Source organism: Rana temporaria, chromosome 8, assembly GCF_905171775.1.
Source record: "Rana temporaria chromosome 8, aRanTem1.1, whole genome shotgun sequence".
Classification (NCBI taxonomy): domain Eukaryota; kingdom Metazoa; phylum Chordata; class Amphibia; order Anura; family Ranidae; genus Rana; species Rana temporaria.
The window spans coordinates 161271944-161292591 of NC_053496.1; the positions used below are offsets into that span (position 1 = coordinate 161271944).

The window sequence follows — 20648 nt, forward strand, 5'->3', positions numbered from 1 at the left end:
CGCATAGGTAGGTAGATTCACAAAGAGTTAGGCCGGTTTATCAGTAGATAAGCCGACCTAACTCTGAATCTACGCCGGCGTTTGTTTAAGTGTATTCTCAAACAGAGATACACTTAATCAAAGCTAAGATAGGCCAGCTTGCTCCGTTCTATCTTAGCTTGCAATGTTTCTGTTGTCCGCTAGATTGTGCTTCCATTGCGGCCGGCGTAGATTATGTAAATGAGGGGATACGCCGATTCACGAATGTACGCCAGGCCTACACCGTCGCATTACGTCGTTTCCGTAAGGGATAGGCCGCCTAAAATTATTCCACCTATGAGGTGGAATAACAATGTTAAGTATGGCTGCCATTCCCGCCACGAGGTTCGAATTTTTTACGTCGTTTGCGCAAGTCGTCCGCGAATCGAGATTTACATTATTTACGTACACGTCGAAATCAATAGGCCCGTACGGACTACTTAGACGCAATGCGCACTGGGAAATGTAGTCGCCCGGCGCATGCGCAGTGTCAAAAAACGTCAAAAAACGTGAGGTCAAGCCTCATTTTCATACAACACGCCCCCCTCCAAGTCATTTGAATTAGGCGCCCTTACGCCCGCTCGTTTTAGGCTACACCGCCGTAGATTAGCAGGTAAGTGGTTTGTGAATCACTACTAGCCTAACTAATTTACGGCGGTGTAGCCTAAAAAGGCTAGGCTAGGCCGCCCTAAAAGTAAGTCCAAAGTACGTGAATCTACCTAATAGTACCTTCACTTGTACACCTCTCCCAATCAACATACAATCACAATTTTCAATCAAATAATTTTGTTTAAAAAAATAAAATAAATTTGGAAAGCTAGTGATGTCATCACTGGGTTTGTTTGCTGATCCTTTCTCCAACTGTGGTTGGATGGGCTGGCAGGCTCCTGTAGACATCATGTCACCCTTCCTCGGATCCCTCAGAGCGTTCTGTGAAAGAACACATCTCCAGCATTCCTTTCACATAATGCTTGGGAATAAAAGGATTGATAGCTGCGAGAGTCAAGAAACCACACTATAATCCGGAGGAGGGAGACATTATGATGATTTAAGTCCTTCAGAAAAAAAAATGAAGGCATGCTCATGATATCTACTGCAACTTTAAGGCTGGGTTCACACTTGTGCGGTGCAAATTTCAGCTCTCTTATCTCTGCAAAGAGATAAGAGAGCTGTTCAGCAGATAATCTCAGTTGTAGCTGCGAATTTGGTAACCTGGGTGAGGGGAGGGGGAGGGGGAAGTGTAGTGAGGAGAAGGAGAGAAATCCTGTTGAGAACTGAACACATCTGCGAATCAGATGCGTGCCTATAGAAGATAATGGGCCTGAACGCACACATTTTTTGGGCAATGCGCAGTGCCAATGCATCGCATATATGTGAAACAGCCTCATTAAAATCAATTGGGTAGATTCACATACAAAGGCCTAAAATTAGGACGGCCTAGCCTAGTCTTTTTAGGCTACACCGCCGTAAATTATTTAGGCTATTAGTGATTCTCAAACCACTTACCTTCAAATTTTCGGCGGCGTAGCCTAAAACGAGCGGGCTTAAGCGCGCCAAATTCAAATGACTGGGAGGGGGGCGTGTACTATGGAAATGAGGCTTGACTTCACGTTTTTCAGCGTTTTGCGTACTGCACATGCGCCGGGCGACTACATTTCCCAGGGCGCATTGCGGCTAAGTACGCCTTACGGCCCTATTGATTTTGACGCGGACGTAAACGACGTAACTCCCGATACGTAAACGACGCTAAAAATTCGAACCTCGCGGCGGGAACGGCGGCCATACTTAACAATAGTTAGTCCACTAGAGCATAGCTCTAAATTTAGGCGGCCTATCCCTTATGGAAACGACGTAACTCGACGGTGTAGGCCCAGCGTACGCTCGTAAATCGTCGGGAATCGGCGTATCCCCTCATTTACATAATCTAGGCCGGCCGCAATGTAAGCACCACCTAGCGGTAAGCCAGAACATTGCAATCTAAGATAGGATGGCGCAAGCCGTCCTATCTTAGATATGTTTAAGTGTATCTCTGTTAGAGAATACACTTAAACATAGGTCGGCTTAGATTCAGAGTTAGGTCGGCTTATCTGTAGATAAGCCGGCCTAACTCTTTGTGAATCTACCTACATGTATTTTATAATGTTATGCGAATTGGATGCGGTGTAAGCCGCAACCAATTCGTATAGGTGTGAACGGGGCCTAAAGGGTTGTATTGTGGAGATGCAAGTTTGTAGGGCATTGACTGATTTACTACAAGTGTAAAGCCTCGTACACACGATCAGACTTCCAACCAACTTTTCTATGGATTTGGGTTTTTCAGCTCTTTACCGCCACCCTTTAGGCAACTTCTGCAACTTCTGCTATTGTTGGCTGATGTTTAACATTGGTTTTGAGCATTTGTGTTTGTACATTGAATTTTAGTTGGACCAACTTGCGTACACACGATCAGATAAACCAACATAACAGATTTATTGCCCGACAGTTGGTGAGCATGAACAGCCAACTTTTGTTGTCGTTAATTCAGCCAACGAGTTTTGAAAATGTTACGTCGTTTGCGTAAGTCGTTCGCGAATAGGGCTGGACGTAATTTACGCTCACGTCGAAAGCAATGACGATTTGCGGCGGAATTTCGAGCATGCGCACTGGGATTTTTTCACGAACGGCGCATGCGCCGTTCGTAAAAAACGTCATATACGCGGGGTCACAGTTAATATACATAAAACACGCCCACATCATCCACATTTGAATTAGGCAGGCTTACGCCGACACAGATACGTTACGCCGCCGTAACTAAGGGCGCAAGTTCTTTGAATACAGAACTTGCACCCTAAATTACGGCGGCGTAACGTATCTGAGATACGTTACGCCGGGCGGACAGATAGACCATTCTATCTGAATCTACCACTATGTTTCTGAGCCTGCACCCCTGCTTTACTCTACTATGGCTTCCTATCAGTGACAAGAGTGGGTCAATCGATTGTTTTACAAGATGATTATTTAAAATCATTAGTGTTCGTTGAATGTCACAGGAGCACACACTATACAATAGCTAGTTATTATAAACTTACCATGCAGATGTTGGGCCTAGTCCCTGCCACAATGGTCAGGGCACCAGCAACGATGTACTAATAAGACAAACATAGAAGAAGAGGGTTAGTCCAACACATAATATTATAATATAAAGTAATCAGATGACAGCGGTTTGGTGTAAGTCTTACTATAGGGGGAAGCTGTGCCTTTGGTAAAATGTTCCATTCAGTGGCGTACCAACCAGGTGGCGGTCCACTCGGGTGCCACACATTGGGGGTGTCAGGCCGGCGCGGATTAGGGGCGCCTCCCGGGATTGGAGTGATCGATACCTGTTCTGCCGGGACCAGCTGTCTTTGTGCAGCCCTGATCACCGAGTCTGCTTATCCACCAATCTGTCTTGTTTCTACTGCCTGGTGTCTGACCACTGCTGCCTCCACCGCCTGATCCCTGTGATGTCTGCTATCCATCTCTATCTTCTGTCTACTGGGATGGTGTGGGTTAATGTGAGATAGTGCACTAAAATCAACCTCTTATTAAAAAACAAAAAATGTGATTATAAGCAATTCTGAAATGTGTATAAAAACACAACAAATAATAAGCAAGTTATTCTGTGCAAAATTGTCCAACACCAAACGAATCCAAAATGCCCACAAGCTTTGGAACTAATAATGAAGGCATCAGATGCGTGCCCATAGAAGATAATGGGCCTGAACGCACACATTTTTTGGGCAATGCGCAGTGCGAATGCATCGCACATATGTAAAACAGCCTCATTAAAATCAATGTATTTTATAATGTTATGCAAATTGGATGCGGTGTAAGCCGCAACCAATTCGTATAGGTGTGAACGGGGCCTAAAGGGTTGTATTGTGGAGATGCAAGTTTGTAGGGCAAACTACAAGTGTAAAGCCCGGTCACTTAAAAGCACACAAGTTCTTATTACTGAAATCTTCCTTAATTAGAGCAAACCTGTCCACATTCCATATGGTAATTAGCATTCAGGTGATCTCTTATTAGTTCCTCTTTGATTTTTCCATAAGGCTTGTACACACGGTTGGACTTAAGTCCAACAAACTTCAAAATCTGCAAGTTTTCACATTTGTCCGACCGTGTGTACGCTCCATCGGACCAACTTTTTCGGGTTTCGTCGGACAAAAAGTTCGGTCTGCAAACAGACAAACTTTACAACAAAAGTCCGATGGTGCCTAGTCCGACCGTGTGTACAGCAAAGCTATCCGACTTTTGTCCGAAGTACAAACACGCATGCCCAGAACCAATGTTAAAATCAACCAACAATAGCAGAAGTTAACCAAAGGGTGGCGATAAAGAGCAGAAAAGACACGTGATGTTGTAAAAGTTTTAGAAAAGTTTGCAGAAAAGTTCGAGCGTGTGTATGCTATGGATGTGACCGGACAAAAATCCAAGGGAAAGTTTGTCGGATGTCCGACCATGTGTACGAGGCTTTAGAAGTGATTCTCAAATGAAACAAAACAAGAGAGCTAGAATCATAGCGCAATATGTTAAAACTTCATCAAAAGGTCTGGAGTGTTTAACAAGTTTTACTCACATTTGGTCATACAACCATCGCGCCAATATAGAAACGATCAGATGCAATGTACCGAACTCCTCAATCTACATCTACTATGCTGGGACACGATAGATGTTGTCACTTTGGCTCCTTCCAACGCGTTTCATCATAAAAAGTCACGTGACATGTGACACAACGCGTCGGGAGGAGCCAAAGTGACGTCTATCATGTCCCAGCATAGCAGATGCGGATTCAGGAGTTTGCTATATTGAATATGTCCGTTTCTATACAGGCGCAATGGTTGTATGACTAAATGTGAGTCAAACTTGTTAAACACTCCAGACCTTGTGATGAAGTTTTAACATATTGCGCTATGATTCTATCTGTCTTGTTTTGTTTGATTTGCGAATCGCTTCTAAGGAAAAATCAAAGTGGAACTAATGAAAGATCACCTTAATGCTAATCACCATATGGAATGTGGACAGGTTTGCTCTAATTAAGGAAGATTTCAGTAATAAGAACTTGTGTGCTTTTACGTGATCGGGCTAACCAATTTAATAAGCTTGTGGGCATTTTGGATTTGTTGTTGGACAATTTTGCACAGAATAACTTGCTTATTATTTGTTGTGTTTTTAAACACATTTCAGAATTGCTTATAATTACATGTGTTTTTTAATAAGAGGTTGATTTTAGAGCACCATCTCACATTAACCCATATTACCAGTGTCAGAACACTTTTTATGGTTGTGGCTTTTATCATTTAATTATCTTTTATTATTTATATATTTTTTTGAGTATTCACACCAGCGCATTAGTCACTTTATTAATATTTACTGGGATGGTGTGCTGTGTGGACACACCCCCCCCCTACCACCACCCAATCTCACTGCCTCTCATTCTTTATCTTTATCTCTTTTACAGCATGCCTATTTAATTTATTTCACCGCCGCCTTTTTATACATAGTACAGTAGTACCACCTATGCACACACCCATCACCACATTTCTTCTATGAGCACAGACGTGGAGCGGTGTCTTTCCAAACCTATCATCTTGGGCTATAGTGGACTTTGTTTGAATAAAGATGTTTCATTCCAGTATTTGCAATCCAATATATGCTTATTGCAATTTTTTTTTATACCATAAATATCTAGAAGAATACATATCGGCCTAAACTGAGCAAAACATTTTTTGGGGAAAAATAAATTGGGATATTTATTATAGCAAAAAGTAAAAGATATTGGGGTTGATTTACTAAAGGCAAATCCCCTTTGCACTACAAGTGCACTTGGAAGTGAAGTCACTTTAGGGAAGCTCTGCTGAATTTATCATCCAATCATGTACAAGCAAAAATGCTGTTTTTTATTTACCTTGCATGTCCCCCTCAGATTTAAAGTGACTGCACTTCCAAGTGCACTTGTAGTGCAAAGTGGATTTGCCTTTAGTAAATATACCCCATTGTGTTTTTTCAAAATCATCGCTGTTCTTTTGTTTATAGAGCAAAAAATAAAAACCACAGCGGTAATCAAATACCACGAAAAGGAAGCTCTATTTGTGGGAAAAAAAGGATGCTAATTTTGTTTGGGTACAACATTACACGACCATGCAATTGTCAGTTAAAGCGGCGCAGTGCCAAATTGTAAAAAGTGCTCTTATCAGGAAGGGAGTAAAATCTTCCAGGGCTGAAGCTGTTAATTCTGAATCTTATTTTAAACTGTATATACATTGTTAACAAATATAAACATAAATATTGCACAGATAAATATTTAATAGAGGGAGCACCAATGGAACTGGTGTCATGGACCATTGAAAGTATTCTGTTTTTATATGTTATTTAATTTTTTTTCCAATCGTGGTATAAGAGATATGGCATCAATAACAGCTGATAATTTATTAACAGCGGGTACAAATGAAAATAGTTCCGAAACAAAAAGGTGGACTAGCGGTACCAGACTTGTACAAATACTATCAGGGGGCACTACTGAGCCGCCTGATTGATTGGAGTAGACATGGAGACTGGAAGATATGGCCTGGCCTGGAGCAAGCCTAGAGCAGTGCTCTACTGTAACGAGCTGCTTGGTGCTACAAAGACCTCCCGAATATTACGAAAGCACATCCTCTGATAGGACCTACCCTAAAAATGGACTATGAGCTCTTCTCTAAAGGTAAATTATCGGCAATAATTTCACCATTGTTTCCAATATTGGGGAACCATCAGTACAGGCCGGGCCTGAGGAAAGGAAACTTTGCAGTGTTGATAGACCAGGGGATCTTCCAAGCCTCTCATTTTTTAATAGAGAGAATATGGCCCACGATAAATTCAATGACAACACAGGGGTCAAGTCCTGGGGAAGAAAGTGTGGGAACTCCCACCCAAGATCCACTCCCCCACCAAAAAAAAAAAAAAATGATACGCTCATATGCATAATTACTAAACCGCATGTTTTTTTAAGCGAGTTCTCTCTAAATCCCGCGATAACTTGCGGCAGACCTCCGGAATGTCTCCTGGGAACAATGACAAAAGCTCCCAGGAGACATTGCGGCATCGAGGAAGTGACGGAATACCTGCACACTACCTGATGAATCCATATACAGGAACCGGCCAATAACATAAAGGATTACTAAGGTTCGCCTGCCCCTGACAGTGACTCGAGCTGGGCATCGCCGCTTAGTGAAGGATTGACTCGGGCGGCTCGGTTGCTCTCAGCTGCTCTAGTCCTGCAAAAGGGAACTGCGTTCCTGCTGTGAAAAAAGTGCAGGAACTCCGTTCCCGCAGGACTAGAGCCCTGCAACAGGAACTACAACATATCAACTGGATTTATGGCGTGCAGTACAGCTGAGAAATTTTCTAAACACTTTAACCCCATGGAGCGGTTATGAGTGCAGTTTAACAACTTTTGAGGGATACTGTAACGGAAGCAGAGTATTCCACCAAACCCTCTCTAAAACGTACGCATTACTGGTCGCACTCTCTGAGGACTTTCGGTTGCCCTTCTTTAGGGGGTGGGAGAGCGACTAAAGCCCCGTACACACGGTCGGACTTTTGCCCAACCAACTTCAAAATCCGGCACTTTTCGTATTTGTCCGACCGTGTGTACGTTCCATCGGACCAACTTTTTTGGCTTCAATCGGACAAAAAGTTGGGTCTGTGAACGGACCAACTTTCTGTTCCGAAAAGTCCGATTGTGCAAAGTGCGACCGTGTGTACAGCAAACCATCGGACTTTTGGAAAAAGTACAAATGCGCATGCTCAGAACCAATGTTAAACTCAACCAACAATAGCAGAAGTTAACCAAAGGGTGGCGGTAAAGAGCAAGTAAAACCACGTGATGTTGGGAAAGTGTTAGAAAAGTTTGCAGAAAAGTCCGAGCGTGTGTATGCTATGGGTGTGATCGGACAAATCAATTAAGACAAAAATCCAAGGGAAATTTTGTTGGATGTCCTACCGTGTGTATGAGCCTTTAGATTAAACTTTTTCAGAAGAGCAGTGTACCAACATAATACGCAATACATTTGAGTCGTCGAATTTGCATATGAATGCAGGAGACACATTTTAAGGTCCCGCACCCCAGGTAAGGTACCGCACCCCAGTATTCTTAAACAGGTGCTACCTGGAGGTATCAGACAATTGCTGGCGCTGTGGGGAGAGGGAGGAGACTTTGGTACATATTTTTTGGTCTTGTGCCAGAATAGGGAACTTCTGGAAAGAAGTTCAGAGAATAGCTCAAAAATTTAGTGACCAGAAGATTATAGAGGACCCGTCCTTCTTTCTACTGCAGGATACTAAAATCCCAGTTAAATCATATAAGCAATCCATTTTATGCCACCTGTTGAATGCAGCTAAATCATGTATTTCACTTACTTGGAAGCAGACACAACCACCATCGGTAGGAATGTGGCTTAAAAGAGTAGAACAGTTAAATCTCATGGAGGATTTGTTTAGACATCCCGGCAAAAACGAGGGATATATCTGAAAACATGTAGCTAGATTCACACAGAGCGCCGCAACTTTAAGGCGGTGTAGCGTATCGTACTTATGCTACGCCGCCTTAAGTCAGAGAGGCAAGTTCTGTATTCTCAAAGTACTTGCCTCTTAACTTAAGGCGGCGTAGCGTAAATGCGGCAGGCGCAAGCGAGCCTAATTCAAAATAGGCTGAGGGGGCGTGTTTTATTATAATTTTGTTTGACCTGACGTGATTGACGTTTTTTTTAACGGCGCATGCGCCGTCCGCCTACATTTCCCAGTGTGCATTGCGGCAATGTACACCGCACGGGCCTATTGATTTCTACGTGGACGAAAATGACCTAAATCCCTATTCACGGACCACTTACGCAAACGACGTAAAATTTTCGAATTTCGAAGCGGGAACGGCGGCCATACTTTAACATTACTATTCCAACTATTTGTTGGAATAACTTTAGGCCTGATAAAGCGTTACGTAAACGGCGTATCTGTACTGCGTCGGCCGGGCGTATGTTCGTGAATAGGCGTAACTAGTGATTTACATATTCTACGCCGAACGCAATGGAAGCTCCACCTAGCGGCCAGCCTAAATATTGCACCCTAAGATAGGAAGGCGCAAGCCGTCATATCTTAGATAGGTTTAAGTGTATCTCTGTTTGAGAATACACTTAAACTTAGGTTGGCGCAGATTCTGAGTTAGGTCGGCGTATCTACCGATACGCCGACCTAACTCTACCTGAATCTAGCTAATGGTCTTATGGAATCATTTCATTAACTCAGAAGAGAGAAGAACTCTTATAGACGTGAATTTTAATGATTGAAAAATAGGTTGTTATTAGAGTCCCGATAGGTGGAGAGGTTGATAGGGGGGGGGGGGAGAGGTGGTGCGAGACGGGTCCTGTCCCTGCCCCCCCCCCCCCCGTTTTATATTTTTTTTACCCTTTTTTTGTGTTGTTTTTTTTTTTGGTTTATAAATTGAGAGGTAAGAGAGAGCTTGACACTTTAGGAAAATATAGGGAGAACCCCCCATGTTGGAGTCTGAGATGTATTTTGACTTGGGGTGGGAGGTGATCTTTGGTATGATGTAAAATGGAGACTAAAAGGAGATAGCGGATTTTGATGCATTTAGAGTACTGTATTTATTGGCGTATAACACTCACTTTTTCACCCTGCAAATCGGTTGCAAATAGTGTGTGTGTGTTATACGCCGATACTGCAATTTGGGCTGCCTCGGAGAGAATGGGGAGGGGGGCAGGACGAGCGCCGTCAGATTACATACAGCGAGAAGCTCCTGTTTACTCAGCGGCCTCTGTAATAGGAAGTCCCATCTCCTGGGCCAGCATTTGACCAGTGTTCTGTCTATCATAGAAGCCGGTCCAGGAGGCGGAACTTTGTATTAAAAAGGCCGCCAAGTAAACAGGAGATTCTCACTGTATGTAATCTGATGGTGCTCATCCCACCCCCTCCCTGAGATGGGCATTGATCAGGCTGCATTCATGGTAATGGGGAGGCTGCAGATTGGCATTAATCAAGCTGCACTGATGGGCAATTGTGAGGCTATAAATGGGCATTGATCAAGCTGCAATGATGGGAAATGTGAGGCTACAGATGGGCATTGATCAAGCTGCAATGATGGGAAATGTGAGGCTACAGATGGGCATTGATCAAGCTGCATTGATGGGCAATTTTAGGGCTGCAGATGGGCATTTATCAGGCTGCATTGATGGACACTGACCCTCATTTTGCTTCACAGTTCTTTATTTAAAAATGTTTTTTTTCCTGAAACTTCCCTCTTAAAATGAAGGTGCGTGTTATACGCCTGTGCCGATAAATACGGTATATGATCTTAGCCCTCGGAAGAAAACAAATTTACTTGTGTATTTGATTAGTAGATTGATATGTATAATAGGTTGTAATTTATGTGGTAAAGTGTAAGCCTTATTTCTCTCTTTTCTTTGAAAATAAATAAAATTGAAATTTGAAAAAAAAAATCCTTATCCTCATTAACATTAAAGGAGTTGTAATTTCTTTAAATAGCTTCCTTTACCTTAGTGCAGTCCTCCTTCACTTACCTTATCCATTTTGCTTTTAAATGTCCTTACTTCTTCTGAGAAATCCTCACTTCCTGTTCTTCTGTCTGTAACTCCACACAGTAATGCAAAGCTTTCTCCCTGGTGTGGAGAAAGCCTCTTGAGGGGGAAGGGGCGAGCAGGATAGTCAGGACACCCACTAACACACAGCTCCTTTCTCTATCTGCAAAGTAGAGAGCGTCCTGACTTGCCTGCTTGCCCCCTCCCTCCCTCCTCAAGAGGTTTTCTCCACACCAGGGAGAAAGCCTCCCATTACTGTGTGTAGTTACAGACAGAGGAACAGGAAGTGAGGATTTCTCAGAAGAAATAAGGACATTTAAAATCAAAATGGAAGGATGAGGTAAGTGAAGGAGGACTGCACTAAAGTAAAGGAAGCTATTTAGGGATATGAACCTTTATAATAACATTTGTCTCAATTCATGTGTTTGAAAAGATGATTACAGAATGTAATGTTAACTACAGACTCTTGTGGTGGCTGCATTGGTCATTTGGGAGGGCAAAGAGGGTAGAATGGTAGTATTGGGAAATACGTCTTTCCTAACCAATGACACCACAAAGCTTCTAATTAACTCTCTGGTCATCTCCCGCCTTGGCTATTGCACTTCCCTCCTCATTGGATTACCTTTATATAGGCTTCCATCATGAATGCTGCTGCCAGACTCATTCACCTTACCAACTGTTCTGCCAATCTCTCCACTGGCTTCTGCTCAACCAACAAATTATCTCCTACTCTGTCCACTTTTAGGCGATCTGAAAACGCTTATTTTCAGAAAAGTCTACACCGCCTCCACCTAACAACTGTATTTCCACTTTCTCCATCAGCTCATCCACCAAAGTTACTACCTTTTTATATGACTTGACCCTCCCTTTTTAGTTTGTAAGCTCTAACAAGCAGGGGCCCACTGATTCCTCCTGTATTGTAACTGTACTGTCTGCCGTCATGTTGTAAAGTGCTGCACAAACTGTTGGCACTATATAAATCTTGTTAATAATAATAGCAAACAATGAAAAAGAGTAGCAGGAAAGAAAGAAGGAAGTGGGAAAAGAGAAAGGTTGAGAAAAGTGAAGCAATAGAAGAAAGGAAAAAACAAGTGTGGGTATTCTATGGGCATTGGCAGGAGTAATACAAGGTAGTACGGGAAGTAGATTGTCCCCAGCAAGAAAAGGATCGCCCATGCATATGATTTTAAAGGTATCTAAGACTATTTATGTCCATTTCAGGGTAATAAAACAAAATCCAAGTCTCCTAATTTTGTGGGAATTCCCTATGTTTATATGGTGTGTGTCCATGTATTTTTATCAGTATTTTTTATCTAAGCATGTGAAGGGTTTTGACAGGAAATTTTGGGGATGCTCATAGGAAAGGATGACTTTATAAGACAAATGACAGTAAATGAACACATTGTTCTCCAAATTTTATAGATAGGAACAGACACAAAAGATAAATAGGTAAATTCACACACAATAGCCTAAACTTGCGGCGGCGTAGCTTAGCGTGTTTAGGCTACGCCGCCCTAAGTTAGCTAGGCAAGTACATTATTATCAATGTACTTGCCTGCTATGTTACGGCGGCGTAGCCTAAAGCGGGCGGGCGTAAGCGCGCCGAATTCAAATGTGTGTTAGGGGGGCGTGTTGTATGCTAATTGTGCTTGACCCTACGTTTTTCAGGCTTTTTGCGAACTGCGCATGCTCCGGGCGCCTACATTTCCCAGTGTGCATTGCAGCTAAGTACGCCGCACGGACGTGGATGTAAACGACATAAATCCCGATTCACGGACGACTTACGCAAGCAACGTAAAAAATTTGAATTTCGATGCGGGAACGGCGGCCATACTTGACATTACTATTCCAACAGGGCCTAGCTCTAACTTTATGCGGCCTATCTCTTACGTAAACGGCGTAAAAGTACTGTGTCGGCCGGGCGTACGTTCGTGAATCGGCATATCTCCTTATTTACATATTCTACACCGACCGCAATGGAAGCGCCACCTAGCGGCCATCCAAAATATTGCAATCTAAGATAGGATGGCGCAAGCCATCGTATCTTAGATATGTTTAAGCGTATCTCTGTTTGAGCATACGCTTAAACATAAGTCGGCGTAGTTTCTGAGTTGAATGAATGAAAAACTTATAAAGCGCGGCGCATGCGAACTGAATCTACTGATAAGCCGGCCTAACTCTTTCTGAATCTAGCTAATACTCAGCATCTTTCCAAATAACTGTTCTGTTTATTTGGTGCAATTGAAGATTTTTTTTACACACGATTACTTAGATATCACTTAGATATCACATTAATATTACAATCATACTTTTATGGTGACAAGTTGCGTAACATAGGCAGGCTAAATTTTAATCAGGATTCGAAAGAATGCAACATGTATTCAAAACATTATTATTGCAGGGGGGTGGCTTGCACGTGCTGAAGATGGCTGCTTGAGTCCCATGATCTTCAGACTGACCAGAGATATCACACAGCATAGCAAGAATTCCTCCTTCACATCAGCCTCCCGCCAGTGTCCTTACCACAGATGCACCTGCTGCCACAATGCCCCACAAGAGGAAGAAAGATAGGTGGCCACAAAAACTCAGTCTTCTTCTTACAGCAGGCGCCACAGCCTGGAAGAAAAAAAAGATGGTGCCGCAGCACAGACATCACGCTGGGCTTCCTCTTACACTGACCTCCCCAATGCAGAAGTGGAGGAAACTGCCAGCGAGATGACACCTCTGTCTCCTCACAGTTCATCGCCAAATAGCCCTCCCTCTGGGAGCCCGGAAAAGGCAAGTATGAGGATGGGCTCTTCCCACCAACCTGACAGGGGGGTGAGTACAGCATTCAACCCAGCATGTACAGACTAGGGCTGCACGATTCTGGTCAAAATGAGAATCACGATTCTTTTGCTTAGACTAAAGATCACGATTCTCAAAAACGGAATGCCAGAACTCCCCCCCCCCCCCCCCAATATAAATCTGTCAGCGTCATTTGCGTTCCACGCTGGTTACGTGGAACGAGTGCCGATCCTGACCTCCCTGGGACCCTAAGCAAAATTCTGCTAAGGGGCCCTCTGCGGTGGCGAAAATGGGCGTGGCTTACCTGGGCGTGGTTAGTCTGAGATGAAAGAGAAAGAGAGAGAGAGAGCCCAGAGCCTTCACCACAATAGAAATGTGTATTCCAGAAAGTTTAACAAATTAGCAGATGGCGCTTCAATCATCTCGGACCATGGTTGTTATTGTGTCAGGAAGATTGCAGCGCATTATTTGGTGTAAGGGGGGACCCCTTACACCAGGCGTTCCCAGCGGGGTCCCCCCTTACGCCAAGTGTTCCCAGCGGGGTCCCCCCTTACACCAGGCATTCCCAGCGGGGTCCCCCTTACACCAGGCGTTTCCAGCAAGGCCCCCCTTACACCAGGCGTTTCCAGCAGGGCCCCCCTTACACCAGGCGTTTCCAGCAGGGCCCCCTTAAATCATCATCAATCAATCATATGCCCCAGCAGCATAGACTCAGTACAATTGAGCTGCAGCTCCGCCCACCCCCGCCCCTTCCCACGTCATTACACTCACAGACAGACATCAGTGGGGCGGGAGGTGGGCGGTGCTGCAGCTCAATTCCTATTAGCAGCCACCCAGCCGGCTCCTCCCGTCCTGTCCACTCTGCACCAAGCAATTCCTATTGCTTGGTCTACAATAAAATGGCGGCCGTCGGAGACATTGTCTCCGCCCGGCCGCGGACCTCTAGCGGCGGCGTCAGCGGCAAATAATCAGGGGAATAATAATAATGACTCTGCGTGGAACCAGCTGTGAAAAAGCAGAATAGCGGGTCATCCCGCCGGGTGATCGTGGGCGGGGAGAATCGAAATCGTGATTCTCTCCGCGATTAATCGTGCAGCTCTAGTACAGACACCACACTACAATCTTCTATTGCTGCATTTTCTACCTCAGGACAATCAGTCCTGGACACTACAATGAAAGACATGCTTATGTTGCAATAAATCTCCCTTATAGAAGATTTTTCTTCTCTTAAAGTGGAGGTCCACCCTATAAAAAATGTCTAACACTATATCCAGCCCAGTTCTGCAAATAAAATGACACTGACCTTTTTTTTTCCCCCTGTAGATATCGTTTAGCCATAGAATTCACCGCGGCTTCCGGGTAGGAAATCCCGCGGGAGTGGGCGTTCCTATTGACATGCCAATTGATTGACATGCTAAACGACGGCGCACACAGCGCCTCACGACTTCCCGAAAGAAGCTTGGGTCGGCTTGGCTCTATTTGGCGGTCTTAATTTTCGACATGAGACTGGCATGCCACAAAAAACTGATGTTTGGTCTTTCCGAAAATCTAAGCGTACGAGGCTTAATTCACAAGTTTACCATCAAACTGCAAACAATGGGGGACAGAGTACAATATATAAAGAACAAAATGGAGGAATGCAGCAATACTGTTAATGACCTAAATGATGCTTATGAAGACAACAGAGATGACAACATGAAGATACAAGCCAAACTGGCAGGCCTTAATCACCGGCCCTGCTGCAATAATGTTAAATTAACCTGAATCAATTCCTTCTCAAGATTTACACAAGTATGCCAGGGACATTACTTCCACTTTATTACCGTATCTGTCCCCACTGAAACTAACAATAGACCATATCCATGGAATCCCTAAGCCTTAACACTTAGCCGACTTGCTTCCTAGAGATTAGAGATGGGCCGAACGACCCCCTGTTCAGTTCGCACCAGAACTTTCAAACATTGGGAACGTTTGGAAACGAATAACAAACCCAATTGAAGTCTATGGAACCCTAACGTGAAAAAGTGCCCATTTTGAAGGATTATATGCCTGTTATTGGGCATACAATAGTTATGAGGGGTCCGGGTACTGCCCTGGAGGACATGTATCAATGAAAAAAAGTTTGTAAAAAACATAGGCCCATATTCTTAGTGAAGTTACGATGAAGTATCTCAGGATACTCCATCGTAACTCCCTTTTTTTGGCCAGTGTATCTATGCGACTGATTCTTAGAATCATTTTCGCATAGATACACTTAAGATCCGCCATCTGTAAGTCACTTACACTGGCGGATCTTAAATGTAATGACGCCGGCCGCCGCTAGATGGCATTTACGTGAAGGACTCATTTGCTTATGCAAATGAGCCTTCTACGCCGATTCCCGAACGAGTTCGCGTCGCGTAACCGTCGCTAACGTCGTTTGCGTAAGCGGAAACTTACCCCTGCTATATGAGGGGTAAGTTTCCGCAAGTCCCACGTAGGCCATGTTACGGATGGCGTCGGGTCCGCGTCGTGTTTTTTCGTCGGGTACGTCGTTTACGTAAGTCGTTCTTGAATACGACTTTACGTCAATGACGCACACGTCAGCGTCATTGACGTTTTCCGCCGAGAACTGGAGCATGCGAACTGGGCTTTTTGAAGCCTGGCGCATGCGCAGTTTATTAGAATCGGGGGCGCGCTTAATTTGAATACAAGCCGCCCCCTTGGAGATCCGCCAGGCTACGCCGGGGCATTTACACTCCGCCGTCCCAACTTACGGAGCAAGTGTTTGGGGAATACAACACTTGCTCCTGTAAGTTGGGACAGCGGAGTGTAAGTGCCTTAAGCGCAGCCCGCGGATTTTTAGAGAGAATATGGGCCATAATTTTTAAATGAGCAGTGATTTATTGATGCTTAAACTGAAAGTATAAAAATGAAAAATTCCATTCAATATAGTGCCTGGGGGGTCCCCATAGTCCACCTGTAAAGTGGGTACATCTCTACTGTGTATAGAAGCTGCTGCAGCAATAATTGCATTTATAAAGCCCAAAAAATGACATTTTCTTTTTAAGCTTTCTTTATTTTGTAAGCAACGGCTTGGGAACACAGTCTGTATGATGAGGCAACAATGTAGTGCACAGGGAACACGATTAGAGATTTTTTGCATAAATGTCTTTACCACAGACTTTGGATTTCTAAATCTGTATCTACTCACTAGGGGGTGAACCTCTGGGGGAATCTAGGATGGAAAAAGGCCTGGGGGTCCTAGTTGATGATAGGCTCAGCAATATCATGCAATGCCAAGCTGCTGCTAACAAAGCTAACAGAATATTGGCAAGCATTAAAAAGGGGATTAACTCCAGAGATAAAGCGATAGTTCTCCCACTCTAGAAGACTCTGGTCCGGCCTCACCTAGAGTATGCTGTCCAGTTCTGGGCACCATTCCTCAGGAAGGATGTACTGGAAATGGAGCGAGTACAAAGAAGGGATACACAGCTAATAAAGTGTCTGGAGGATATTAGGTATGAAGAAATGTTTTGAGCACTGAACTTATTCTCTCCCGAGAAGAGACGCTTGAGAGGGGATATGATTTAAATTTAAAATACCATACTGGTGACCAGGGGTCAAGTCCTGGGGAAAAAAGTGTGGGAACTCCCACCAAGATCCACTCCCCCACCAAAAAAAAAAAAAATGATACGCTCATATGCATAATTACTAAACCGCACGTTTTATTTTCGATCCACTGTACCTTAGTAATCCTTTATGTTACTGGCCGCTTGAGACCTCTGCAATGTCTCCTGGGAACAATGACAAAAGCTCCCAGGAGACATTGCGGCATTGAGGAAGTGACGGAATACCCGGACACTACCTGATGAATCCATATACAGGAAGCGGCCAGTAACATAAAGGATTACTAAAGTTTGCCTGCCCCTGACAGTGACTTGAGCTGGACATCGCCGCTTAGTGAAGGATTGGCTCGGGCGGCTCGGCTGCTCTCAGCTGCTCTAGTCCTGCAAAGGGAACTGAGTTCCTGCTGTGAAAAAAGTGCAGGAACTTCGTTCCCCCGCGTTCCCGCAGGACTTGAGCCCTGCTGGTGACCCCACAATAGGGATAAAACTTTATGGAAGGGAGTTTAATAAGACACGTGACCACTCACTAAAATTAGAAGAAAAGAGGTTTAACCTTAACTGTGTATAGGGTTCTTTACTGTAAGAGCGGCAAGAATGTGGAATTTCCTTCCACAGGCAGTGGATTCAGCAGGGGGGGCATCAATAATTTCAAATAACTATTAGATAAGCACATGAACGACAGCAGCATACAGGGATGTACAATGTAATACTGACCTATAATCACACACATAGGTTGGACATTTGTCTTTTTTCAACCTCACCTACTATGTAACAATGTAACAGGTGTGGAAAAATTGCAACCCTATAGAGTGACTCTTAATGAAAGCAAGAATTGGACTTGTTGTTAAAAATTGTAATGATATGCACCTGTAAAACAGGTGCAGAAAAATTTGTCTTTGGGTGTTAATTGTGCCCATGAAACCTACACCAAAAACAATCTTTCAGATTGTCAGGACTATTGGGGTTAAAAAGAATTAATTCCTAATGCCTTCATATCATATATTTTTCATATATATGTTTTGAACAACTCAGAAGCCATATTACTTCTATTTTTTTTTTAAAGAGTTTAACTTAAGTTCATTGTCTTTTAAAATTAAGAAACCCTCACAAGAGGGTTTGTAAAAGACTCTAGGCTCCTTGCATATCAGCCTGAGTTGTAAATTAAGGCCCAGATTCTCGTAGAATTGTGTAAAACTGGGCGGGCGTAACGTATCTGATTTACGTTATGCCGCCGCAAGTTTTACAGGCAAGTGCTTTATTCACAAAGAACTTGCCTGTAAAGTTGCGGCGGCGTAGCGTAAATCACCCGGCGCAAGCCCGCCTAATTCAAATTAGCCGGGTAGGGGGCGTGTAGCATTTAAATTAAGCGCGTTCCCTCGCCGAACGTACTGCGCATGCACCGTCCATAAAATATCCCAGGGTGCATTGCTCCAAATGACGTCGCTAGGACGTCATTGGTTTCGACGTGAACGTAAATGGCGTCCAGCCCCATTCACGGACGACTTACGCAAACGACGTAAATTTATAAATTTTGACGCGGGAACGATGGCCATACTAACATTGATTGCACCTCATATACCCAGGGGCAACTTTACGCCGGGACAAGCCTAACGTAAACGTTGTAACTTTACTGCGTCGGCCGCGCGTACGTCCGGGAATTCGCGTATCTAGCTAATTTGCATACTCGACGGGGAAAACGACGGAGGCGACACCTAGCAGACAAAAAAAAAAATTGCATTTAAGATCCGACGGCGTAAGAGCCTTACGCCTGTCGGATCTAATGGATATCTATGCGTAACTGATTCTAAGAATCAGTCGCATAGATACGACAGCCCAGATTAGGACTTACAACGGCGTACATGGCGTTGCGCCATCGTAAGCCCTTTGAGAATCTGGGCCTAAGAGCCTGTGAATTAGGGACCTTAGATTGTAAGCTCCTTGAGGGTAGGGACTGATGTGAATGTACAATGTATATGTAAAGCCTTGCGTAAATTGACGGCGCTATAAGTACTTTAAAAAATAATATTAATAATAATAGTACATTCTGAAATGAAAATGGTTCCTTTTATAAATAGTTATTTTAGCTATAATACCTAATTTATAAGTACATTATATTGAAGTAATTATATGCATGATTAAGTGAATCATTTTACATATATTGGCTTATGTATTTTAATAATACTTTTTCTTTTATAACATATTCATAATATATTGTTTGGATATTCATAAAACCCATTAATAAATATAATTTATTGTGATAAGGGTTGCAAATATGGAATCCTATGAACATTATGAAAGTATAGAAACTGTATTTGTGAAATTAATACACAGTGTTAAATTCCACATTACCTAATTTAAGGAATTTAGAGATAAGGTAATTTTGTGTGGGTATATTTTATTAAAGTAATAGATCTTAGGAATTGCCACTAGGTCTGGAGAGTATGAGACATAAATCACAGTTCTTGATATTTTATGTCCTTCTCCATTCACTGTAAGTACAGAAAAATCATATATATAAAGATAATAAACCCTTCATAAAAATGAGGGAGGGAAAACCTTTCTGAACAATACAAAAAATTGTGACCTGACCCCCTGACTTGGTTTGGGTTTTCTGCCTCAGCTCCGGGCCAGGCATTTGATGGGGACCCCCTCTCCCACTCCCTTCATCCTCACAAATCAGACCAAGAACTGAACTGGCTCCTGTAAGTATCAGTATATCTAAATACTCCCTAAGGGAACATTTTTGTTTTGTTCAGAAAGTTTTCCCTTTTATTTTATTTATCAGATTTTTCTGTACTTACAGTAAATTAATTTTTGCATCCGTACTCCCGATGAGTGAACGTGATTCACGAAACACGTAGAGTTTTTCTATTCATGTGATGTCAAGACAGTTTGGCTTTTATACAGCATGTACTGTCCATAAAACTTTTTTTATTTGCACTAACATACAGTTTTTCAGGACAAGCTTTCGGGTATGTCCCCTTCTTCAAGGTCACAATATTTTTTTTAGCAGAATGTTAAAAAAAAACAAGCAAACAAACTAAAAAATCTCTGAGGGAAAGGAAAGGGGGACATACTCTGAAAGCTTGTCCTGAAAATTGTATGTTAGTGTAAATAAAGTATCACGGACAGTTCTCAATTTTCTCTGTCACAATTGCACTAATATGGCTACAATCACGTCAAGTATACAGCATGTACTAATTTATGTATAATTATGTATCATCATTGTATACAGTGTATGTGTTCATGGTATATTTTTACCAATATGTCAGCCTTTGTATATGGTTATGTTTATGTTTTGAAAACATTATCATGCATTTCTAGATCACAGAATTGCCTTTGATACAATAAAGGTTTTGTCATATTTACACCATACACTCATTTTTGCAGCAATAAGCCTCATTCAAAGTCCCCATTCTTTTCCATGGTTGTTTGGGTTTACATTTCTCTGTTGTTTTCCTTTTTGGAACAGTGATTTTAATGGTGAGGGGCCTGGAGTAGAGAGAGCAGTGTTATTGGCTGGTGGTAGATGGAATTCTATGTATCAGTCTGGTAAATCTACCGGGGCAATTTTTAGACTTTCACAGAAATTAGCCAGGTCGTCCGGTATACGGAGTAGGTGTTG

At 43.1% G+C, this 20648-nt stretch overlaps 1 protein-coding gene across 1 annotated transcript in view; it reads right to left on the bottom strand.

The window, feature by feature from the left end:
• The window catches only part of LOC120909300 (membrane-spanning 4-domains subfamily A member 15-like), a 92320-nt gene that overhangs the window by 17297 nt on the left and 54375 nt on the right, over window positions 1–20648 (bottom strand). Inside the window, exon 4 of the mRNA XM_040321047.1 lies at window positions 3087–3143. Coding sequence (XP_040176981.1) covers window positions 3087–3143 — 57 coding nt within the window. The remainder of the gene's footprint in view (window positions 1–3086; window positions 3144–20648) is intronic.